At 39.5% G+C, this 27,257-nt stretch overlaps 1 protein-coding gene across 1 annotated transcript in view; it reads left to right on the top strand.

Annotated features, from left to right (window-relative positions):
• Positions 1–27,257, top strand: part of CSMD1 (CUB and Sushi multiple domains 1) — a 347,261-nt gene that overhangs the window by 142,796 nt on the left and 177,208 nt on the right. The window contains exons 19-24 of the mRNA XM_081812881.1: positions 2,251–2,367; positions 6,263–6,376; positions 7,834–7,929; positions 15,144–15,347; positions 16,268–16,392; positions 16,878–16,974. Coding sequence (XP_081669007.1) covers positions 2,251–2,367; positions 6,263–6,376; positions 7,834–7,929; positions 15,144–15,347; positions 16,268–16,392; positions 16,878–16,974 — 753 coding nt within the window. The remainder of the gene's footprint in view (positions 1–2,250; positions 2,368–6,262; positions 6,377–7,833; positions 7,930–15,143; positions 15,348–16,267; positions 16,393–16,877; positions 16,975–27,257) is intronic.

Raw genomic sequence — 27,257 nt, 5'->3', positions numbered from 1 at the left:
GTTTCACAAATGTTTGTGTTTGAAATACAAAGTTTGGGTGTTTATCTTTAGTGTCTGAGGAAGAACATAACACAATTTATCAAGGCAGCAGTGGACTTAAAATGTCAGGTCAGTTTTCTTTCATTTTGTCTTTTTTTTTTAATGTCTTATGTTATCATAAAATAATATTCTTTCATCCTACCCTTGAACAAAATAAATCTTTGTGGCTATTCTTGCACAAATTCATTAGATGGTGTCCTTGATAAGACAGAAGTCTGTCTGATAATTTGGGCATCCAAATGTTACCCCAGGGATGATTTACTTGTATTTTTTATTTATAATTGTGGCTTAAAATTTGAACTGGATGAATTTTCTAAATGAAAAAAAGGATATTTGCACAATTATCTGCTTGAATTTTATATGGCTGAAAGATGGTAAATTTCCATTCTTTATTGGTACTTACTTTTTAAATTTTGAACTTTAAGCTTTTAAGGAAAAAAATAATCCTGAAATAACCCAATTATACTTTTATGGATGAGCTGGAAAAAAAATAAGTGATGTATCTAAACTAGTAGAATGAGTCACCCAGCATTTCATGCAAAACTTGCGGCCTGGGAGTTTAACTTACAACCCCAAGTTAAAATAAATTTTTTCTATTTAGAATTGTAAAAACGTCAATGGAAGTGCATTGAAATGATAAAATTATTCCAAATTAAGGCATCAGCATGAAGACCACACTTAGTATAGTTAAAATCTCTATGAGCTGATCACAAATAGATCAAAGCTTTTGGATGCATAAACTATTTTCCTTTGACGCTTAAAATAAGATGTAAATTTCACACGCTATTTATTGTAAGATACAGCTTCAAAATCTCGCAAAGCATGAATGAGGTTCTTTGAAGTTAGGGTCATTATATTCCAAGGAGTTTGATGAATCGTCGAGAATGCCCATCAATTAGGACTTCACATGTGCTGATTAACATTCAAAAGATTCAATATATTATCTTTGATTTCTGCCTTCTTTTAGTGCTTGAAAACTCTCATATCAAGAAGAAGTTATAGAAATATAAGCTTTCTTGGGGCGCCTGGGTGGCTCGGTTGGTTGGGCGACTGCCTTCGGCTCAGGTCATGATCCTGGAGTCCCTGGATCGAGTCCCGCATCGGGCTCCCTGCTTGCTTTAAAATCTTTAAAAAAAAAAAAAAAGAAAGAAATATAGGCTTTCTCAAATGCTGAAAATGACTCTGACTTCAGGTCCGTAAAGGCATTGTGTTCAGGTGGCAGGTGGCCACCCATTCAGTGGCTCCTATTCCTGGCATGCTCCGCTGACCTGGACCTTTTCTTAAGTGAAATAAGAGGGACTGAAGTAGAGGCAGTTTAATTAGAACACTGGAAATCATGAGACTGGGATTCAATTGAATGTCTGTTTTTTAAGATGCTTACAGTGAGTATTTTGATCTTTGCTCCAGTGTTTTCTCAGCAAAAGCGATGTGCAAGTGAATAAAATCATCAGAAGGAAAATGAAGACACACACACCCTGAGCTCTGCATGTGACACCCCATAGTTGTATCTGCCCTGACTTCCTAGTTAGGAATTAATTCAGTTTTAAACCAAACATACAGGAAAAGACTCCGGCACATTAGTAATTCTACCCGTTACTCTTGAACTAAATCTGTGAGGTGAAAAGTTAAAGCAACAACCAAATGCTAAAAGCAAACATTATTTTTTTTAAGTCCCATAGTAACATAAAATCAGTAGAAAACTGAGATCATCTGTGTGGCTCTTAAATTAATCTGATGACCGATACCAACCAGAAAGTTCAGGTGAGATTCAGTAATTCAGGAATTTGTCTATAGCGGCACGTGTGGTGATGAGCCCTGGGTGTTACACGCAACTCATGAACCGTGGAACGCGACATCAAGAATTAATGATGTGCCTAACTGAACATAAAAAAAAAAAAAAAAAAAGATTTGTCTATCGAACCTGTTAGTTAGTTACCGCTCTTTTCGGGATTATTTCAGGCTGAGAGAGGTCCTAAAATCATCTTAGGTTTTCCTCCTAAGCGGAGTTCTCTTTATTCAAACCTGGAAACTCTCTGTTTTCTTTTTCCTTCCCTTGGGATAGCAATGTTAAGTGGTTTTTCACGTTGCTACTTTGTTACGGTTTTGACCAACGGTGGCCAGCCGCTCAGTGCCTCCGCAGTTTTCATCCTCAGCAGGCCATCCGGGGCGGGGAAGGTGCTTCCCATGACCTTTGCTTGATTCTACCTGCAGCTCCCTGCGGAGGCCAGTACACGGGATCTGAAGGGGTCGTTTTGTCACCCAACTACCCTCATAATTACACAGCCGGTCAAATATGCCTCTACTCCATAACAGTACCCAAGGAATTTGGTAAGTTGGCTTTTTAGTGTTGTATTCATCATTCAGTGTCATACTTGTTTCATTGTTGATGTTTCTGTCATTTTATAAACAAATATTTCAGCTCTCGATATAATAAAATCATATACAAAAGATGAATTTATTAAAGCAGCAAGTTTTCTAAAGGTATAGAGTATCCACTACAATTCTTTTATCAATGTGATATGAAATGCTTAAATGTTCTTCTAAGATTGTGATCCAGAATAATCAGAGAGAATGTGTTTGACTTTGCTCCCAGTTTTGTTAGAAAGCATTTTTTTTTTCCCCAAGGGAGGATCGCCAAGTAAGGTGGGCCAGGGGGACACTGTATATTAATTTGTACATACATTTTGTAATCAGATTATGACGGAAATCACTGGATCACTGAATTTACCTTTGAGTGATTAGAGATGCAAAAACAGGCAGAACCCCCATCTGACTCAACATCTAACTTGCAAATTTGCCTCTTTCACTTTGCTTCCAATCTGAGCCAGCTTTCAGAATGACTTCATTGCTAGAAGGGCCTTCCTGGGGGGTCTACCCTCCATTTACCCAAAGCTGGATTCCCACACCTCCAATCTCACTCTTGACCACAGATATTTCTTATGATTTGAGTTTTTTTCTGGAGTAAACCACAGAGAAGCTTTTATAGCTTTATAGCCAAGGTTCTTTTTTTTTTTTTCCAATAGTAAAATTTAAAACCCTACATAGTTAAGGTGTTTTTGTTCTTTACATTCAAAATAGCAGCCACCTACTCATAGATAGAAAGCAAAATTATAAAAATTCTAAGGTTAGAATCTGTTTGAGGGAAAACATCTTAAAAAGTACAGTTAGTTATATGACAAGAAAGTTAATTGCTGGGTTTGAAAGTGGCATGTGGGAGAGAGATGGTTTCTGTGAATTTCTATTATTTATGATTCACAGGTCTGTTAAAGCTAATGAAAACTTCCACCAAGCACTGACGTCAGCCTTAGGTAGTTTAGGTCATGGGCCCTTCATGAACTGTGTGATGTAACTTGCTTGGTATCTGAAGCCATACCATTTAGCATCTACCCTGGGCCAGTTCTCAAGAGTGATGGGGTTTTTGGGCGGGGCCTTTCTGTAGCATCTGCTCTGTTAAGAAGAGATGGTAATCTGAGCATCAGCATTGATGGATGTGTTCCTGGAGACCAGGGCAGAGGGACCAGCTTCCCAGCAGGCAAAGGGCAGATTCACTTGCTCTGTGAATGAATGGCAGCTGTTATTGTCATTAAAAAAAAAAAAATGAGGGGGCTTCAGAATATTTACTTTTGTTATAATAAACAGATAAGAAAACTTAGAATAGCTCCTAATCCTCACTCTTTAGGCTGGACCAGTTCCTCTAAACTAATGTCACTTATTTGGTCCCACTTAATTCATTTTTTCTAAGTGCTCCACAGCATCCTCCAGTTACTTTCCCATGAATATTCCTTTTATTTTTGTTCATAGACACATGACAGAATATATTTATCACAATGGAATATAGCAGCCATATTCTCTGATTTTGGCTTATTTCAAAATTTATCGAATTGTCACAACACAATTGTGATTTGTCAGCAGAAAAAAAAAGGTCACACATCTATCCTAAATATTGATCACCATTACCCAATCTGAAATGTATAATGATATACATTTATCACATTCTATCCACGCAGAAAATTTTAATCTATACTGTCTTATCTTGTACTTTCTTCTCTTCCTTACTCTTTCCTGGGAAATAAATTAATTCAATAATTAATTCAAAAATTGTCATAAGGGCCAAGATGAATAAAATATAGTCTGTGCCTATGAGATGCTCACTTTTTAAATCCCACATCAGCTCATGGGGTGAACCTTGCTAGGTAGGAAGGGGCACAAGTGTGGTGAACACAGGCTCCAAATGGGAAGGACGCTTGAGGCAGGTCTTCAGATACCCCAGTCCTCTCCCTATTTTCATCCAAAAGCATCACCAAAGTATCCTTTCTTAAACAAAGCTCTGGTCCTGGAAACACCGTGATCGACATCTTTCACTCACTTTTTTGCCCACGAGGAAACCCCATGTATTCAGGTGTGGTCTTCCAGGCCCTGAAGTCCCAGGCTGCCAGGGCCTTGGCTCCCCAGTTCCCTCCTCTTCCCCTTCCTCACTGAGTGCCTGCCAAACCAGACCAATGGCCACATTTGTCACCTGCAGAATCGTGCTCTTACTATTCACTGGCTGAAAGAAATGCCCTGCATTTCATTCGTACACACGAAGGGTTTCAGTTCTCCTGCTTTAAGGACTAGTGATGCTGCTCTCTCCCCCGGTGGACATGGACTCCCCCACAGCTGGGAACAGCGGCCCCATGGCTCACGACCTATAGCCCCTTACTCTTTCCCATCATGGTCATGTCTAGCTGCAGTGTCCATAGCAGTGAGCAATGGTCGCTCTTGGCAGACGTCTGCTCTTTGGAGCGGAACCAGTCAGGGGCCTGAACTCAGCCCAAGCAGCTCACCAAAGCAGCCTCATGCCTGCTGATGTGCAGACCCTGAATCTCGATCCGTCATGGGGAGCACCACACACGTTGGCATGTGGCAGGCCCAGGACCTTGTTTCTAATCTTAGCCATTTTCAGATTCCAGCATAAAGTAGATGCTTTCTAAAAGTTTCTTAAAATAATTAAGTAATTAATTAAATCAAAGTTTCTTGAAATTATGTGCATATGATTCACTTTTGTATGATTGAAAAGACCCGAGTGTCCTGCCTCCAACATGACGAAGATTTATTTTGGGGGACGGGGGGCTGTGAACAAAGGTATTGTAAGAGCCAGAACCATGTCAAAATCATGAAGTTCTCTTCCTCTTTCTAATTCTTTGTTTTAGAACACCTCACCAACAGGAAAAGTCCTCCTTGCTCCCATGCTTCCTTTGATTGTTTCTCTCTAGGAAATTATAAAGGAATTATAAAGTCTTAAAAATACATGTATATAGGTGTGTGTGTATTCTACTACATGTGATGCATATACATGTCTGTATATATGTGATACATGTGTGTAATAGGATATATGGCATATGTAGAATACACACACACACACATGCACACAAGCTGTTACAGTTAGATCCCCTCCGTTTTGCCAACACTCTCGTTCGTTAGAATTCTGACATGTGTAAATGATATGCCCATATCCATTTCTTATTCAGGATGATTTAGAATGATTCTAGTTCAAACCTTACACATAAATCACAAATGTTTCTAAATACTGCAGAGGCCCTATTGTCGATTTGAGTACAAAATAATTTATTAAGTTCGGAGTAGTGAAATGCACAGTTGTGTTCTACTTGGAGGAGTTGTGTTCTTGCTACTGATATTGCCTATAAGATAAATAAAACTGTGCAGTGGAATGACAATAAGCAATTTCTATAATATGTTGCTGACTTATGTAGAAATTGCAATGAGCTCATATGAATTTGGCCTTAGAATAATCCTAGGTAAATGATTTTAAATTCTTTGTCAAATTGGCATGTTTTTAGTTTTTAGTTTTTTTTTTTTTGGCTTGTTTATAAAACCAACAGGTGTCTTGATCCCTGTATCCATAAAATGTCATTAAATACGTGGGGCAGGTTTGTGGCTATTCTTCTACGATCCTAATGTAGTACTGAAAAAATTAATATTCAAACTATATAGGTAACAGTAATTGTATTCCTTTTATTAAGTATGAAGTCATCACTAAGCAAAAGAAAATTGTTTAAGCAACTAAAAACTCTTAGAAAGCAGAGAAAACCAGTTAATGATTTTCTACAGGATTCTTAGGATCATGATCTTTGGAGAAATCAATAAATAGGTAGTACAACCATGATCTCCACATATTTATTTTTGAGAAAGCACATTGTGCAAACCCACCCCCTTTATTTTGCAGTGGTGTTTGGACAATTTGCCTATTTCCAGACGGCACTGAACGATTTGGCAGAATTGTTTGATGGAACACACCCGCAAGCCAGACTCCTCAGCTCGCTCTCTGGGTCACATTCAGGTAAACAGTCAATGAATATTGTCTTGAATTTTCTTTAGACAGCCAGAATGATTAATTTTGAACTTGTCATATTTTTCCTTCTTAATGAAAGAGAAATGCAATCATCTTTGAATTTGCTCACTTGTTTAATAAAACTTTATTTTTGATGGAAAATTTCAACTGTATTTTTATCCCACATATAAAACCACTGACCTTTATCATTTTACTTATTAAGGTTGTAGAAAATATAATATCCATTTCAATAACAAAGGCAAATATCATAAAAACAAGGGGTAATAAACTATCTTGTGTATTCTATTTTCTCTTCTATGTCTCATGATCTTCCTGGAGATAAACGGTATCAATATTTTGGTCTAAATCATTGCCAGCCTTTAAATACATACATATAGAGATCCATCACACTCACACATGTATATGGGTACATATATGTACACACGGGCATGCATGAGTGTGTGCATATGTATGCATGGAAACATGTGGGGCTTCATAAAACATGGGATGTTTTTTCACAACTCAGTCTTTTTGCCATACTCTTATATAAAAGCACAAGTGGAGTCTTCCCCTATCAAAAAATATGAATATACATCAAAAGTAATTAGTTTTAGTGCTGACTAGTACTCGCTTGATCAATACAGCCTAATTTACTTAGCCCCTCATGGATTTGGACCTTGTACAAACTGCAAGGTTTGTACCATGATGTGTTTTCATCATTTATCAAAGTACAGTCGAAGCACAAAGGTGTGTCACAGACTTTTGCCAACCAAGGTTAGGATTTGATTATTTCCATGTTTTCCCTATCATTAACCAAGAGTCTTAAGATCTATGTCTTGTTATTTTCTGCCAATGTCCAATGATGTAATGTCTAGAAATGCACCAGAAGATACAGATTTAAAATAGTGATACCTGTGGACAAATTCACCTCTGAAATGCTAATGCCATTCATCTGCCCCTTAGCAGCACTTGAGAGAGGCCATTCCTCTAGTGTGGAGGTACTTTAAAAGGTGAAAATATATTTTCGTAAGTTTTTTTTTTTTAATTTTTTTTCTGAAGGCTTTAATATTTTTAAAATCAGCTTTGGATTCAGATTTCCTTAATTTTCTTATTTTAAATAAAATCCCAGTAAGTCATTCTCAAAGTTGATTCTGAGTCAGTAATAAATCTGACTCTTCCACTTCCAACATTGTCAGCTAACAGATCTATGTATCCAATGCTTGCTTCAGAAGGAAGCCTAAATGAGATGATCATCAAAGTCACATTTTAACAGAACGAATAGACAAAAACAGTTTTAAAATCTTGATAGATACAAGGTGTCTGGGTCCTGAACCCAAAGGGAAATTTTATAAAAGTCCAACCATTAAATGCAAAATTCCAAGTGAATGATTTTTTTCCAAACTATTGTCCACCACGGTGCGGTGTCTTCTAGGGATCCCATGTACTGTCTCTGATTTTTTCTTTAGGTGAAACATTGCCTTTGGCGACATCAAATCAGATTCTCCTCCGATTCAGCGCAAAGAGCGGAGCATCTGCCCGGGGCTTTCACTTTGTTTACCAAGGTAAAGGTCACTCGGTGCGCTAGGATCTTCTCCCAGTGCTGCTCACACCGCTATGCTCGGTTAAAGCACTAATATCTGAGTTGTGCGTTTTTGTTTGTTTGTTTTTTTTTAATATTTAGGAAATTGAGGGTATTCATATATTTATACAAAAACAACTTAAGAATATCACATTTTTTTGACACTTAAGTATGATATTTCTACTACAAAGACACAGAAACAGCTCATTTATCTGGCATTATCGGGAAACACATATTGATCCAAACCACTTTGTATAGCACTTCACATTTTGCAAAAGGTTTTCACATACATTACAATATTGTATGTAATTAGGCAAAGTGTTTCATAATGGTTTAGATTTTAGTAACTGCTTTAATGAAATACCTTTAAAGCACATTATACAATTCCAGATCTTCCTGTAAAAACTAATTGAAAAAGCAACACTACAAAATCATACAAAACCAAGAATACCATCCATGAACTCATCCTTCTAACTACCTGTTTTATTTTGTTGGTGTTCCAATAACTTTTGGCACTTTGAAACCTTTATATTTATTTTTGAAACTGGAGAGTATTCAAAATGTTTAAGATTGCACAAAGATTCTGTAAAAATGAGGATTTTTCCCCCTATTTCTAGTTTACCTTTATTTTGCATATTCATTACATGACCTTGAAAAAACATATGTAAACGTTTATATACTTTCTGAAGCACAAAGCGGGTCTTTGGATAGAACTTGAAATTGCTGTGTAGCTTGAGCTGTGACAGAGATCACCATCTGCAGAGATAAACTGTCTGTTCCAAAATAAGAAGAAATGTTTTTTCTAGGTCTCAGTTTTGCTTGAGGCTAGAGAGATTACTCACTGCTCTTAAATATTTTCTTCAGAAGTGGAGGAGGATCACTTATTAGCAATGGTTTCTGGCCTTTAATAGAGATTTCTCCAGAAAATGTACTGGGCAGCATCGTCATGTATATAAAAAAAATTATGGAAAATATGTCATTTCATTCATAACTCATTTCTGATATTCTCACATGGCAAAATCCAAGCCCTCAAAATATTTTTATAAACTCTATAAATTATAAAATAATTATTTTATAAATTATAGAATATTTCGCTATAAAACCTCTTCAGTGTTCAGCAATAAGATGGTTTAAAAAAGAATGGGAAAGAATAGGAAGGAATCTGACAAACAGCAGGAAAAGTATCTCTAATCCAGTGTAAATAGTAATTGCTTGAATGATGTTGCTACTCAATTACAGTCAGTTACATTGTTCTAAATCATACCTTTTCTTAAAATATAAACAATTAAACCAATATTTTTAATGGACTTTATTGGACAGTGACCAATGTAGGCAACTTACCTCTTACTCCTAATTTTCTTTAAATACATTGTATTGTTTTGCAGGAGCAAATTTACAAACCCAGTAAGTTGGGGTGACATATAAAGATACTGGACCACTTGGTTTAAGTACATATTTTATCCTGGAAGAAATTCAAGTTACTGACATTGTCTATCTTTTTTTTTTTTTAAAGATTTAATCTATTTATCTGAGAGAGAGAGAATGAGAGACAGCACGAGAGGGAAGAGGGCAGAGGGAGAAGCAGACCCCCTGCTCAGCAGGGAGCCCTATGCGGGACTCGATCCCGGGACTCCAGGATCATGACCTGAGCTGAAGGCAGTCGCCTAACCAACTGAGCCACCCAGGCGCCCCATTGTCTATCTTGATAAGGGGTGTTCTTTGATTTTTGATAAGGATTAGAAAATCAATCAGATCATCAAATAAAATCTGAGGCAAATGACCCTATGTCTATCCTATTTACAAATATTATCATCAGAAGTCATGATTTTCAAAATTATGTTTCTTGGTTTAAAGTAACCTATTACCATTACAATGAATTAAAACAGAAAAGTAGAAAGAAAAGAAAATCATTTATAGGAGGACTATATCTTCCTTGTCTTTAACAACATATAATGACTCTAACATCCTCAATATTTTATAAAGTCTCAGTATACCTCCTTTTCTTGCTTTGTTCCTACAGTGAGTTTATGCAAAAATTGATGCCTTTTTATCAAAGCTAAATCCTCTGGAAGTAAAGAACTAGAATCATGAATGCCATTTATAAATAACTCAAGAGCACCTGGGGAAGTTTTCAATGCATTAGGAAAGTTAAATTGAACATTGGCTTCTGAAAGATGGTAGTTATATGGAAGCCAAGAAATTACTTGCAATCTATTGTATAAAAAACTGCCTGAAAAGTTCTTTTGTATACCACTTATGGCTCCATTCTTTCACAAGTTATTAAAGCCTAAAATTGCACGGGGACTTTCTGATGCCCATGATTGTAGGGTGTCTGACCCTGTTAATAGACAGTTGTGCTATACAGAGCTCAGGATCAGGGTGTGGGAAGCCAGGATCACTGTCTCTTGCCCTCCATGCAGTGCTGGTTAATAAGGAGACATTAATAATGAGGATGTTTCTGTCTTTCTGATCTTGTGGAGAAATGGACATATAGAGGCTTTTTTTTTTTTTTTTTACAAAGTGTCCTAATTAACTCATGCCTTGGCTGCTTTTCATTTGCTTTCTACACTACTTAGAGGCAGAAGGGCATATTTGAGAGTGAGTTAGGACCCACGAGCACCCCAGAGAAGGCTAATGGGGGTACCCTTCCTAATACAATGCTACAAATAGCTCTTCCACATTGGTTTATCAATGATGACTCAGCACCTGTGAAGAGTTTTGTTTGGCTGCTTGTTGCTATTGAATTAAAGACTCAAGGACATTATCTACTCGGGGATGGAGCAGCCTACTTTGCAGGTCTCCAGTTGTATAATGGTAGTGTGCACTGGACAGAGACTGAGAAGAGATAATGCGTCTCAGGTGGCTCAGGTGTCGGTCCTCCTTGGGCAAACTTGCATCCTCCTTTGATTCAGCAGCCACACACCTCAGTGGTGTGACCATCAAATAGAATTTAGAAGCAAAAGATGCTGTGAGAAACTACCATGAATGAACATCTAGGGATGCTCCTGAAGTGGGAGAGTCTCTCTAACTGTTCCAACATTTCGGTTCCAGACTGGACCACTGTGTAAACAGACTTCCATGAAGGCAGAGGAGGAACACACCTTGGTTTTAAACACAAATGCATTCAAATAGCTTTTTGCATTTCTTTTTAGAAATCCAGGAGAAGGTTTCCCCACCTCCTTCGCCCAGTGCCTTCCCTCTCCCCTCTAAGCTCCCAGACCTAGACACTGGCAGGACCCACAATCAGTAAATGTGGATAATCTTTGGAAATCTTTGGATAATCTTTGCCATTCCACAATATATATTACACCTAAAGTCAATGTGTTCTTAGGTCGATGAGAAAAATCAAAATTCATGTCATCCTAAGAAACTCTCCATGTGGGAGACTTACCTACTGTTTCTTAACAAATTGAGCACAGTCTGATTCCTCCAGTATTAGAAGATCCCTTTTAGCTATGCTATGAAGTAGTTACATTGCCTTTATAGACTTTTTGTGGCCCTAAAATGCACACCTTATAATGCTATAATCAACCTTAGCAATACTGGAAGGAACATGGGAACCAGCCTGTGTGGCCAGAGACCGACTAAAGCAGAGCAGACACTCCTCTCCTTTCCTGCTTGCTCCAAGGCACATGCTGATATATGGCAGGGTGTTTCAACCCCCCTGCACTGCCCGCCCCCTCCCTGCTCTGCCTGTGCTCCAGACTGAATGTGTCTTATTAAACGTGGTGTTTAGCACCTGGGTGGCTCGGTCAGTTAAGCATCCAATTCTTGATCTCAGCTCAGGTCTTGATCTCAGGGTCATGAGTTGAAGCCCCGTGCTGGGCTCTACACTCAACATGGAGCCTACCTAAAATTAAACTTGGTGGTTGACAGTGTCTCATCCATAGAATACTATTTTGAACTCTCTTATATTTATGCCTGGCTGTTTCCACATATCATCCATTTTTCTTGTGTATTTCCATGTAGAATTCAACACTACATTCTCACAAAATAAGTCACTCATGCCAAAATTAGTAAACCAGTTAGGACTTACTGAATATTTCAAGGGGAAAAGGAGGCCATGTTTTTACATCAAACCTCCGCACAGATCCCAACTTACAAGTGTCAGCTGGCCCCGAATCCCTGTCTTTCTGAGGCATATTTGCCACGTGGACAACTCTAGCTTAAATCCTCATCCCCCAGCCTCACCTGAAATGGCCTCCTGCCTCCTCGCTTCCCAGCGGCCCAGTCTCCCAGATTCACCAGCTCAGGGCTTCCTGGTCCAGGATCCTCCTATGGCAAGACTCACTCTCCTTAGCATTACAATAAACAGATAAACAATCTAGGAACATGGAAGTGCATTTTCTAAGTTTGGGTAGGAAGAATATACACTAAAATTTCCTTTGCTTGAGGTCCTTCCTTGGCATGTAAATGCATGTCTTTATTGATTTTCCCCAGGCCTCATCTCCTTTTAGATAGCGTAAATTATAAGGTTTTCCATTTCTAAGAAATTCACTTTTTGTATAAAAAGCTTATAAAATGCATACTTTTTACAAAGACGAATAAGCCTAAAGTTTTGTTCATAATTCATCGATGTTTGTTTGAATTCACTGACTAGTAATGGCTTGTCAAATCTGATTTTTCAACTACCAAAACAGAATGATTTTGAGAAATAGAAATATCCTCTGTCACTAAATGAAACAGGAAAGACCGCCTCCCTTAGACTTTGCAAGTGATTGTTGCATGCATTCAGATTTGTTATTATTATGGCTGTTGTTGTTGTCTTGCTGTTACACCTGCTCTGAATGAAGAGCCGTGAAGATCCACGGATGGATCGACCACGTTTCCCCTTTCTGTGCCTGCACTGAAAGCTCCGGAGACCAGCCCCAGCCCCTGCACCGGCCCAGCGCACCAGCCCCTGGGGACATCCCTCAATCTGCCCACCTCCTCTTCCTCCAGGCTGACCTCCTCCCCTGTTTGCTTTCCACCACACTGATTTCAGTTTTGTTTCACTGCAGTAGGAAATCTTTGCTAAAATACAGAGGATAATTACCACAGAGGATGGAATTTCTCTCTGATGCTGCCCGAAACATCCAGGAGAAGGGAAGGAACCAGAGGGCATGCTGAGAGCAAAAGTTGCTGCACACTGATTTTCCCCAGACCTTGCATGGACGTCTGGTGTCTCAGTTTCTGCTCACTTCTGTTCCACTTTGCGGAGACTCACAGCTGTTCTTCTGCTCACTTTGGAAACGTCTTCCTCTAAAAACTGTTCTGCATAATTTCATCTAAATGCAGGTGTTTTTTGTTTATTGTTATTTTCCTTAAAAAAATGACAATGGTGAAGTTCCTGAAGAAAGGCTCGGTAGTAGCATGTGTCTGAATGACCTTGATGGTGTGTTCCTGTCCACGGGAGCCTGGAATGGCCATGGTGCCTTGGACAAACACAAACGAGGCCATTGCTATGAAGAGCGGGGAGCTTTCCATGTCATTCAGGACAAGTAGAAAAATTGCCATTGGAGATATTTTCTCCATTTTGGTAAAAAAAAAATTCTTGAGAATTGAAGCCTCCATGGGATATTTTTTATTCATTTCCTTTTTGCTCTCATTCTACTTGTTCAACTGTAACAAAATACTCAAATAGAAATACAACAAATAGTTCTAAGCAATTTATTATAATATAACATAGTTATGCATTCTATTTTTAGTTACAAAGAGTCATTCTGATGTATCATTGTTTCACCTATAGTTATTAATATGTAATTTTATTAATGTCACCTTCTGATAGAAAATACTTCAACATGAATGCAAGCATGGTTTTGTCAGAATCATCTTCCGCCTTCCATGCTCATAGAATCACTTGCTAAGCAGCAGTTACCCAAATGGTGTCTGTCATTGTTCAGGTTCAATTTCCTGTTAGGAAAAGCATTGTGAAGACGGAGGGTTGTTTTAAAGAAAATGAGTATATAAGCACATTCTCTCAGAAGGCTGCACCATTGAACGAGGACATGCACAGTCTGAAAGAGAGAGAGGGTCCTGGTGACGATAGAGACCAACTGACTTTTAATTGCATAGAACAAAAACAGAACAGTGCATTTTCAAGTGCATACCAGGTGGATCTATTTCTCAAAGAGTTGGTTTGGTGTAACAGGCGTCATCGACAATTGAAGTATTTTTCAAACTTGATCCCTGCCCCTTTTGATAATCAGAAGAATCTCTTACAGATGGAGAATTCCAATAAACAAGCTAAATAGATACCTCACCCCACACTGGAACGAGGCTCACCTGCTCATGCCTACCACCCAAAGACCATAAGAACACACCTGTAATCAAACAAGCTTGAGTTTTTACCAACTGCCTCAGTGAAGACCACACACCAGGGAGACCCTGGGGGTGTCTCAAAAAGAAAGTTCCAGGAAGGGTTGGTTATAGGACTGAGGTGTGTGCTAGGTGATTTGGGACAGTCTTAAAGGCAGTGTGATTTTGCTTTGGATTGCTGGTAGGGGAGGCCTAGTGCTGTGGGGCATCTTGACTTTCATCAGGAGGTAGAAGGAACATCCATGTTGTTGCAAATGGCAGAATTCCTTTCTTTTTTAAGGCTAAATAATATTCTATTGCATGGATATAACACATTTTCTCTATCCATTCATCCATCAATGGACACTTAGGTTGATTCCATGGCTTGCCTGCTGGGAATGATGCTGCAGTGAACATGGGGGGCAGAGAGATCTCTTTGAGATGCTGATTTCAATATTTTTTGGATATATACCCAGAAGTGAGATTGCTGGATCATATGGGAGTTCTATTTTTGATTTTGTTATTGCATCATAATAGCCATATTATACTCACTAGACTCTAAGGTCTTTGAGGATAAGTACAAGTTCTTAGTCACCTCATTATCATGAGCACAGTGATTCGGGTACTTAATTAATTTTAATTGCCTGAATATCACTCAGTTCTCATAAGGCACTAATGCTCCTTATGCCATGTTTTCCTCATCTGAAATGAGAATATAAGGCAGTCCTTGGAGTTGGTAAGAGAATGAAATGAAGATGGGAAAGTGCTCCCCAAATCATTCCCTCTAGAAATTGCAGAAGGCGTTCTTAATTCCTATATTAACAGAAACTCTCTCTGGACTCATCTTAACTCTATTTCCAAGGAAATAGTTTGGCTTCCCGATAAAGATACAGATGGCTATGTTGTGTGTTTTGCTTCTAGCTGTTCCTCGAACCAGCGATACCCAGTGCAGCTCTATCCCTGAGCCCAGATATGGAAGAAGAATCGGATCGGAATTTTCGGCCGGCTCGATTGTCCGTTTCGAGTGTAACCCAGGATACCTCCTTCAGGGTTCCACTGCTATCCGCTGTCAGTCCGTACCTAATGCTTTAGCTCAGTGGAATGACACGATCCCAAGCTGCATAGGTAAGGGTGTGTCCAGAAGGTGGGATACCTTGCTTGAGGCTGTCAAGCCCAGCTTCACAGCTGGTTGAAGAGCTGCTTTCCAATGCTGATGTCCAGTCTCCACCACCTGGTCATGCTCCAGACCTATTTAAAGAGCAATGCATTTTACCTGACATAACTGAGTAGCAGCTAAACCCTTAAGATTACCATGTTTCAGGAAACAACTCATTCGATTAACAAGTATGAAACATGTTTTCTTTCTCAATACTTATTAAGTATGCCATTAACTCTCCAGCCATGGGTATATAACATAATTTCATTTTGGGGAAGAATCATTATAATGTTGATTTGCTATATTGTGTAATGTCCTTTTTAATAAATGTGTGCTGATGAAGGTTTGAAAAGTAGTAGGTTAATGCAGCCCAAATAACAATGACGCTCTTAGTTATAGTTTATTTGCTTCATTTTGTGTAAGAACCTCTAGTGCAATCATGATTAGCTCTTGAATTCATTTGCACATTTTCAGCGTCTCTTCTCCTCCCTGGATTTGATCATAAATCACATTAATATCCTTTGGAGTTGCATGTCTGCATGTAGGAGACAGTACTCCGCAAAGCTCCTTAAATCGTACGGATAAAATTATCCTAAACAGAATTCGCTTTAGAGATGCCACTGTTAGGTACCATCCCTCCTAACAGAGCTCGAAGAGCTTTACTTTTAGACACCAGATCTGTAACGTGGTAGTACAGTATATAATAATCAATGATATTGCAAGTTTATAAGAGAACAGACTAAATTTGACCCTGGCTACAAGTGCCATTTAAGGGACCATACTCCATGTAAAATGTCTCTTAATATCTGATCACACAGCAAAGAACCGCTAAGCACCAAATTAATGCTGTCCTTCTCTGTACTTTATGACACACGGTTTTGTCTTTTAGTCCCCTGCAGTGGTAATTTCACTCAGCGCAGAGGTACAATTTTATCCCCTGGCTACCCAGAACCGTATGGTAACAACTTAAACTGTATCTGGAAAATCATAGTTACAGAGGGATCAGGAATTCAGGTAAGCCCCTTATGCCCCGAACGTCCGAATGCACAGGGTTTGGCTAGGTCTGTGTTTGCTTTCTGTGTTTGTTTTTTGTTTTGCATTGGTTATTTTATTTTATTTCTGCATTGGTTATTTTATTTAATCTTTTTTTTTTTTTGCATTGGTTTACATTATTTATTTATTTTGAATTTGTTATTTATTTTTTTACCTGCATTGGTTATTTTAAACACTTAAACCATGGCCTGTTTCCCTTTTCTTACTACTTCTGCAACGTGTTTCTAATCACATTTCTCTATTTGGAATAGCAATAGTAGATTTTTAGGATAAAAGCTGTCAAAAATACCATTTGTAGACATTTTCAAATGTCTTTTCATGGTTTATTCTCCTTGGTTTCACCCTTCTCTTACGTATGTATATTAAGTTTCATGGGAAGCCCCACATGATCAGGCTAATTTCCTTAAATGAGAAACACACATTAACTGAACATTGTCGTTTGCTAGATTCAAGTGATCAGTTTTGCCACTGAGCAGAACTGGGACTCTCTGGAGATTTACGACGGCGGTGACATGACCGCACCCAGGCTGGGAAGTTTCTCAGGTAAGATGAAACCAGCTCCCTAGTCTCTGTTTGTGAACCAGAATCATCAAACACTAGCAAACAAACAACAGCAACAAAACGTTTGATGTAGACTTTTCCTACAAAACTCCTGTATATCGGTGATAGCTTGGCTAGTGTTGAAAGCCTTAGGGGAAGCGCATCACAAAACAGGATAGCCAGGGGACAGCTCTGTTCGCAGGGAGGGGAGGCCTGCTAGGGGAGGAGCAGGTAACGCCATGTTTGCAGGTGACAGGCTGAGGGCGGGGACAAGGGACCCAGCGGGAGATGGGAGGCGGGGGTGAAGCAGAAAGTAGGTCGTGGTTCTTAGCTCCTGAGAAGAGACGTCTAAAGGTTAGGCAACCCAGGAAAATGGCACTCTGCATTTTGGGGCATTTAGGGCTGAGGCTTGCAGTGCTTTGCTCCATCAACGTTGCAGAAAACCCCGACCCTTTACAGCAGATGCTGCCTCACTCACGAGCCTCAGGACGTGAACCGTAGCCGGTGGAAAAGAGCCCTTCCTTGCTCTTCCTTCCACCTGCAACTTGCGCGGACATTGCTTCCCCGCTGGCCTTAGCAGGTGCGTCCTCGCCTTCGCCAGAAGCAGTGCGACTCAGCTCTGTCTTCCTTTCTTTGTCCTGCGGCAGGTTAGCCTGCCTCTTGCCCACTCTGTGCGGCAGGAGCGCACCCGAATTCCCGACCCACGGGCCGTAGTCAACATCACCGTCATCCCCTTCACCAGCGTCCCCATCAGTAGGTGTCTCTGCGCCCGGGGGGCCGGGCTAGCTGAGTCCCACACACGGCACTCTGCCCTCCATGCTACTGCTCCCCTCGCATTCCAAGTGACAGAGACGGGCACATGTCCGAATCGTCCAGGAGTGCATGGAGACGTAACAGCTTTCTAGGAGTATCCCCCACCGCACGCACCACTCCTTTGTCGCCCGGCCTGCTTCTCTTCCCGTCTCTCTTGTGCTGCTCAGCTGGTTAGAAACGCAGGCTGGATGGCGGGGTGGCCCTTCCCAGCGCCCGCAGCTTTGACTTCACCGCGCTCCTCTTGAATGATGCCAGAGGTCTCGTCTCTGGATATCAGCAAAGAAGAACACCTTTTTTATGAGGCCATTTAAAGTGTGTGCGATAAAACGCCAGTCTAATGTACAGTTTCTCACACGCCATCTGATGTTTGTCTGTCTTGGTATGATTTATCTTTTGAGACTTCTCTCCCACCGCCGCCTCCAGTCCCGCAGGCTTCATCTCAAACGCCGTCCCCACCGTGAACACTCGCTGACTCCCCGCACCAGATAGTGCTTGTCGCAGTTCAGCTTAGCGTACGATTGCTTTAAGTACCTACTCTCTGTATCAAGTACTTTATTTGTTCTTAGGAATAAAAAAGGAAGTCTCTGACACTAAAGATAGCAACAGCTTCAACGCGATTTGGAATCCATATGCAGATGATAAAACACAGTAATAGTTATAATAAAATATATTTTAATAATTTATAAAAATAATGCTAATGTGAACTAATAATGTCTATAACTTTTGGCAAACATGCAGCACTCCAGGTAGGTGTTGGGTATTAAAGGAAGTCAAAAATAGTATTTTTCTAGGATTTGGTAGAAAAATTATATATATATATATATCCTAACTGATAGTATAACATATCTGGGAAAAAGTAAAATATCTTAACAGATTAGTAAAATATAGGCAGATAAATCAAAGGGAGAAGAAAGGCTCCAGGCAACAGAACCATGTGGTTCAGAGCCTGTGTCTGTTACACAGATGATGCTTGAAGAATGTGGGTTTGAACCACACAGATCCACTTACACATGGATTTTTTTCAGTAAATAGAGTACAGAACCATAAATATATTTCTTTCCCTTATGCAAGTTTTATTAAATAAAACTTGCTTACAAAGTATGTGCTTTGCCATTTTTTATCTGAAGTTCAGATTTCACTGTTCAGATATATTTTTTTAATTATCAATTAACATATATCATTCTGCATTAAACCTTCTCTTGAATAACGACTTGATGTCAACTTAGCTTCAGATATGTGATTTTATATTTCTCAGTTAATATTAGGAATAGGTTGACTTTTAAAAGAGAAGGGTGTAACATTGAACTGATTTTTCCACCTGACTTTCTCAGGCACAAGGGTGTTACTGAACACTTTTACACACAAATGTACAAAGAGCCAGAGACCGCACACAGGAGAAAGTTGCGTGATCGATCGACTTAGCAGGAATGACTTATTACAAATAGTAAAAATAATAATAATAAAAGAAGGAAACACATTGCCTACATATGTGATGAAAAATAATGACAGCAATCCTCTCTTTCTTGAGTTGTTGGAATTAGCCCGGGGAAAAGATCTATTTTTTTTTTTCCCTGTTATTTCATGGGTACAAATTTAAATTTATTAAGTCAATCAGTAGTATTGAAACTGTAGAAGGAAGATGCATTTCTAAGTCAAAACTGGGTTCACTTATAATAGTAAACAATGTCTAGCTAAATATATAGATCTTAGCTATATTTTTAATTTTTTTTAAGTTTTTGTTTAAGTTTCAGTTAGTTAACATACAGTGTAGTATTAGTTTCGGGTGTACAGTTTAGTGATTCATGAGTTCCATGCAACACCTGGGGCTCATCACAAGTGCCCTCCTTTATCCCCATCTTTTAAAGACTATTTGACATAAATACCAGTACAATGTAATTCTGACCATGATCAACATGAGATAGAACACACGTCGTGGCTTGAAGGCATGGTTCTCCAGTTCCCAATGCCAGTCCCAAGCTCAATGTCCCTAGGCCACCCATGCTTTGACCAACTGGGTAACATTTTGGGGGTTATCTTAGATTGAATGATTCTCTACTATAACTCACAGAACACGAGAAGGCAATATGCTTACGAGTACAGCATATTATAAAGTAATCAGATTGGGAACAGCCATATGAGGTGACTCATAGAGCACCATCTGGGAAGGTGTCGGACATGAGGCTTTCATGTCCTCAAGACGTGTCACTTTCCAGGGACACATGTATCACCAACCAAGAAGCTTTGCTGTCCAGAGTTTTACCTGGGTTTTCATGATGTAGGCATGATTAATTAAATCACTGGCTACAAGGTTAATTCAGTCTTTAGTTCCTTCCCCTCCCACAGGTTGGGAGGTCAGGCTGATACCATCTGGCTCAAAACCCCAAGCCTCTAAGTGCATGGCTGTCCTTCCCACCACCGTGAGTTATCATAAACATGATCACATAGTTACCATAAACTCAGGTGTGGTTTAAGGAGTCCACCATGAATATCAAGGACATTCCTATTGCTCGGAATAGTCCAAAGGTTAAGATATGAGTACCCTGTAGATACCAGGAGCAAAGAGCAGAGGAATCCTTCACTACACACAACCCCGATTATCAGTGCGAGCAGGGTACACCACTATTTTGATTCTTTAGATTACTGAGATGTCACATATATAAGGAATAATAAAGAAAAAAAAACCCTACTTAGTAAGATCTTAAGAGAATGTAGATGATGTGTAAGTTTTATAACATTGTTCTCTGTTCTCATAGTACTTGATTTTGATCACAGTATTTTATGATACAAGTTGGTTGTTTATATTAGGTGTGATGACGTAGAGGTACCTGAGCCTAAAAAATCTCTAAGATAATCGTAAATATGTAGCCTATATTCTTTTCCACAATGTAAATAAGGATTCTTCATGTATCAAGGTTTGGATTAAGAAATTCCTCTGATAGTGATATGTTATATAGGAATTAATAGGATGTCAGTTAATATTATGGGAACCTAGTCTTACTGAAACTTAATTTGAATAAAAATGGATAATACCAATGAGAAAAGAAATTCCTCTGATAAAAATAATTACGGAATTTGCTATTTGTTGCTATCAATTTTCTTAGCAGAAATGCAAAAATGTAAACTTTTAAGAAAACTAATATTAAGTTAAATAAAAACATCAGTGAAAAAGTAATGTGATAAAAGAAAAAGTCATTAGTAAATAACATATGAAGATATAAATCCAATTTAAAATAATCAAATTTGATCTAACAACATGACAAGTTGTTTTAAATAATGTCTTCTACCAAATTAAAAGAGTCTGGCTGACAATATGTTTTTCCAGGCACTCAGGTTGAATTTCTTTGTACTTAAAATAGAGTTCATTAAAAAATGTACAATATTGTACCATATGCAAATCTATTATAATATTACAATATTGCAAACATACTTTTTTTCTGAAGTTAAACAGACCACTTATATTTTTTAGTTTAATATTCAAAGGTTTATTTGTTTTTTGAGATGACCTGAAGATGTTTGATATATGGGAGATTTGCATTGTTTCTAAGACATTTCCACCCTCCAAGACAATAGTGATTTTTTGTGAATGAGCCTAGTCAACCACATCATCCTCATCTGGGCTGTTTTTTGCATTTACTACATATGCATACTATGGGGAAAAAAATGAGCAAGAGCCATGTTCACAAATTTGGCAATTTTTACAGTTGTAGCCATTGTGAATACCAAGGGTATGTTCAATTGAAAAAATAATCAAGAAAATTCCTAACTTATACTCTACATATCATATATTATTCCCACTTACCTGTAGTTTTGCTTTTCCGTGGTCTGAATTACCCATGAACCGTGGGTGGTTCATCTGGAAGCAGATGATGCTCCTTCTGACATATTGTCTGAAGGTCAGTGGTAGCCTAACGCTGTATCACATGGCGGGGTCACTCACCTCCCTTCATCCTGTCCTGTAGGCATTTTATCATCTCAAACCATCACAAGAAGGGTGAGGACAAGGACAATAACATATTTTGAGAGAAAGAGAGAGATCACGTTCACATAACTTTTATCATGGCACAAGTTGCAATTATTCTATTGTATTTAGTTGTTCATCTCTTACTGTGCCTAATTTATAAATTACACTTTATCACATGTGTGCATGTATAGGAAAATACATACAGTATATATAGGGTTTGGTGTATCTGTGGTTTCAGGCATTCACTGGGGATCTTAGTATATATCCCCTGTGGATCAAGGGGGACTACTGTATGATATTTTATGTAATACAGTGACAACAGAGAAAGGAATGCTCTAATTCCTGTACCTCTCACATAGTTTTACATGGAAACTTCTGGTTTCTCTGTTATTTTACTTGGGAAGAGCAGTGGCTTTTCTGATGGCGAGAGCCTCTCGCTCTTGGGGTTGGGAACCTAATGAGCCCCCCGGTGCGGAAAGGAATGTCATTACAATCAAGAGCACTAGTCTCTTAACTCATCCCACTACTCTTGGATTATTGGGGCCTGTCTCTTTCCTTCTCTATGTTTTGGCTGAGGCCAAGGATCTGAGGGGTCTTCCATCTTCGCCCCTGCAAGCTTTGGGGTAAATTATCTTGAGTTCTTGTTTCTAGCCCTCTGTGTCTCAACATCTCTCTCTTTCTACATGCATACTGCACTGTGTGAGTCCCGAGGCAAACCTTGGCCTTGCCCCTCATACTTATCCCACGCAAGTTCTCAGAAGCCCTGCTCCCTTTTCTTTGGAGGGTTATGTGGCATTTGTCCAAATTTAAAAAACAGAACTTCATTTTACTTCTCTCCATGGATCTTCTCTTTATTCCCTACTGGGCAGACTCCTGAGGCTATAAAGAATGAATGGTTTCATACCCAGTAGACACAGGACGGTGTCTTCATAGTTGAAGCTAATTTTGTGAGGGATGGCATGAATTTTAAGATTTCATTTTGGCTTTCTTTGTCCATATACTTGTTGGATGTGTTTGGTATAGTCAGGGACCTTGCAAAGAGTGGCTGAACAAGCTGATAACTGTTAACGTCGGAAGGCTGGGGACATAGATGGGAGCTGAGGACGTAAGTCATATGGAGAGTAATGCGAACCAGTATCTCAGGGTTTGAGAAAGGAGTTAGAAAGATGGAAATGAAGAAAGCTAATTGAATTTGAATTAGAGGTATCAGTGTGAACCTGTGGTTTTAATATGTATAGATAAAAATTAAAATGTAGGTGTGTGTGTGTGTGTGCTCGTGCGCGTATTTCCTACCTCTGTCTTTTGACAGATATAAAACAACACCCCAGCAGCAATGAAGCCCTCTTGTACCCAATCTGGGCTCCTAAATATCAATGTAATACAATTTTTCCCTAGAGGACCCAGCGTTCTTAGAGAAGTGAAGACTCATTTCTCAAGGCTCTGGTAGGAAGAAAAAAGAAAAAAAAAACGATGAACCACTCTGTATAAAATAGAAATGTATGAATCCATCCAGCTATAAGAGGATACGTGCATAAATGAATGAAAAAGAGATTTCCCTTACAGAATGCAAACTAATAAATCTAGAAGGAAGGCAGAATTAGAGAATCATCATTTGGCAACTGTTACAGTAATAAGCAATTCAGGCTGGAACATCCATGGATGCTAAAACTGACGGGTGAAATTCTAATGAGAAACAGCATGTTCTCAGTCTCTGTGCATGTCCCCACCTGATCTGTACTCATCAAAGGCGGAAAGTAGTAACTTCAGCGGGGAGGAGCCTGGCAGACGCCACCTTCGCCAAGCGTTAATGTGACGGTCGCCAATAACGCAACAAGGTAGGCATTGGTGTACTGATAAACCTGCTGTGCAAACCAACAGACAAACCAAAGAGCTCAATTTGTTGTGGGGTTGCAAACACTCCCACCTTGGCTGGTTTAACAGCCATGATGCCACTGTGTGCAGGGTTAGGGAGATGTGCAGCCTCTGCAGCCTGAACAAGCCAGCTCCCTCACACCCCCGAGAGCGAGCATGGAGCAGATGAGACAACCCAGCAAGAATATAGCATCATCTTTTGTCATGCTTGCCAAAAATGCATGAGCTGAATATAATTGCGAAGACTGTCAGGCAAACTCAAATTGAAAAATGTTCCACCCAAAAAATGTGCATGTGTTTTTCAAAAGCATCAAGTTGAAGAAGGCATGGGAAAGACTAAGAAACTCTTCCTGATGGAAGAAAACGAAGGGAACCGAACATTGAGCGCACTGAGTGATCACGGACAGAATCCTTTGGTTATGAGAGCCATTAGTGAAGATTCTTGGAAATCGAATGAGATCTATGTGTTGAATCTATGCATCATAGACTGTGGTGTCTATGTTAGTTTTTTTTGGAATTTGTGATGTGTTGTAAGGAACGCACACTGAATTTTTACAAGAAATGGGCTGTCATATTTGCAAATTGCTCATAAATGGTTTAGGATAAAATAATTTTACATATACACACATATGAATTAGGGGGAGAGATAGACACAATTATTATATAATATGTAGAGAGATAGTGGGTATGTGGGAGCTTTGGTACTATATTTGTGCTTTTTTTAAGGTAGAAATGATTTGAAATGTTTTGTTATAACAGGAGATTTAAAAAGAAACATTATATGGAAAAATAAATGACAAGTTGGCCATAAAATTTGAATATTTTTAAAAACGTAATCAGTACTTAAACTTTTTCTGTTTCTATGGTACTTTTAAAAATATCTATAAAAGAATATTGAACCCATTTTAAAAGTTAGTGGTTGAGTACAAACAAACAAGCATGAGAAGTTGTTAGAGGTGCATATTTTAGGAAAAACAGTCGACGGACTTCTTGAACAAATTCAAGTTTTTTAGATTTTTTATTTCTGTTTGAACAGCCCTGAATATGTAGGGATTATGTTGTAAGCCATCTAAAATTATTTTTGGAAGTAGGCAGGTTATAAATTATAAATGAATAGAATAGATCAAAATTCATACCCATTTGTAGCTGACAGTCAGTATTAAGGGGAAGTAAATATCTGTGCTGATGGGAGAATCAGTAGGGGCAATAATATCCTTTGTCAGTTTTCTTTGTTAGGTATTGCTCTATCTAGGTCACAGTAAAACAACGTGATAAAGAATATACTGCCTGTGGCAACACTTTTAAAAAACCTCCCAGCTGCATTCTGTGTGGTGGGAAGACCTTCTTCTGCCGGCCCACTCCAGGAGGAACCCCAGGGGCAGCTCCCGCGGGGCCAGCGCGACACGCCCTCTCTCCAGCTGGGGCCAGGTGCTCCCTGCACAGCATCCTCCCAGGCCTCTCTGGCTAATTGGCACCTGCGTGTTTTTTGTCACGGGAGGCATCAAGATACAGCAGCTTTTGCAGAAGAGCAAGTGATTATCTCTCATGTTACAGGTACAAACAGGACATCGTTCTTGAATTGCTGCAATTAGCAGTAACATTTAGAAAGAACCTGAGTCACAAAGCGTTGTCCCCTACACAATCATGTGTTACTCTCAGGGATAGGACTTAATATCGTCTTCACTTTCTAGAATTGGATCATGTTAAAATGACATGTTTCAGTGACAGAACCAATCTGGGTCAGAGTCAGGGGTGGACGTGGGTTTTCTGACCCCACTGTAACCTGGTCAACTGAAGGTGAACAGATAAAAACGTCAAACAGTGTACAGTGGGTCCCTGTACGTGTAGATATCGGGACCGGAGGCTGTGAAATAGATTTTCAAAAGTGTAAGTTAGGGTCTCATCTCCCAAAGAAAGCCATGAAACTGAGCAGGAAGCGCTGTAGAGAGGTGTTGTCCTACATGTGCACTCAGAGAAAAGCTGTGTCTCTACAGACCTGGGTGGCCGGGATGGCGTTTATGGAGGACATGGCAGCTTGGTCGTTGTCTAGGCTTGGGTAGAAGACCCAGGGATGGGAAGTGAGGAAGGGCAGGACTGCTTCAAAAGAGTTTTAGTTAATGAAACAGAGTAATGTAGTGGAAGCAGTCATCGATTACCCCAAATTCCAGGGAACAAGTAATGCAGATGCTATCGTGGGAGCAGGATGAGTTAGACCTATGGTGACGTTATTCTTTCTGCAAACATTACCTAAATCTACAAAAATAGTGCTTGTGTGAGTAGCACGTGTACTAGAACCCCTGTTGTGAGGGGCGCTGAGTAAGGTACGGGATTGCTGAGTTACCATCTTGAGCCCTGAAACTAGTGTCACGCTGTTGACGATACTGGCATTAAGGTTTTTAAAAAGTTGGAAAACCACTGAAAAAAAATTTTTTTAATTACAAAAATAATACCAGAGTGAGAAGACAGCAGTCATACACAGTCAACAAAAGTGGGTAAAAATTGGTGTTTTTGGTGGATGTCTCTTGAATTGGGCCAACTAGTGGGCACAGTGGACATCCCTGCACCTGCTGGCCTTCCTCCCTCCTCCTCCTAAGTTCCTCTCGGAGGCGCTGGGCGTGCCCTCTCTGGGGGGAGGAGAGACAGTGTTCCTCAGAAAAATTGCTTCTCGTTTTGTAAACAGGCTAGTGTACCACTCTTTTTTAAATTATGTTCAGTTAGCCACCATACAATACATCATTAGTTTTTGATGTAGTGTTCAGTGATTCAGCAGTTTAGCATAACACCCAGTGCTCATCACAACACATGCCCTCCTTACTACCCATCACCTGGTGACCCCATCCCCCCACTCCCCTCCCTTCTGTAACCCTCAGTTTGTTTCCCAGAGTCCATAGTCTCTCATGGTTCGTCTCCCTCTCTGATTTCTCCCCTTTCAGATTTCCCTCCCTTCCCCTATGGTCCTCCGTGCTGTTCTTTATGTTTTACATATGAGGGAGACCATATGATAGGGTACCCCTCTTTGCAACACTCCCCTATCTGTACTTTATTAGTTACCAGGTAGTTTCAACAATAGTCTCTCTTTATATAGTTGTGCTAACCAGCAGGGATAGGCTTATGGTTTAAAAACAATGTGTGTGTCTCAAACCAAGGTCAAATACCTGGGTTAAATCTTCAAACATCTTCTAAGTAAGTGTTTATTATTCAACACACAACTGCAGGGTTCTTAGAGTGAATTGTGCACTCATGCTTCAGGCCTGATTAGACCCCACCTCTCAGAGCCAGGCCCTCTTGACAGCCAGGAAGATGGTTTGAGGCACAGACCCCACATCTATCAGGGATTCCAACTTCTGGAAGAATTTACCCACCCACAATGCATGCATGTATGTCCACACACAGTCAATGAGTAGTGTGTGCAGTGTTTTATTTTCTTTCCGTTTCTCACTGTCCTCCTTACAGCACAGACCAGGAATGGTTTGGATTATGATTGGTCAAAGATGCCAAGACACATGTTCAATCTGGGGGTGAACCTTGGTAAATCCAGTGAAAGACTGTCTATGCTAATGAAAGGTCAATGAAAAGTCCTTAATGTATTTGCAGGATGGAGTCAACACACTCATTTGCACTTATGATAGGATATATTTTT

This window comes from Leptonychotes weddellii, chromosome 2, assembly GCF_054177405.1.
Source record: "Leptonychotes weddellii isolate Sample4059 chromosome 2, ASM5417740v2, whole genome shotgun sequence".
Classification (NCBI taxonomy): Eukaryota; Metazoa; Chordata; class Mammalia; order Carnivora; family Phocidae; genus Leptonychotes; species Leptonychotes weddellii.
This window is presented reverse-complemented; position numbering and strand designations above follow the sequence as displayed.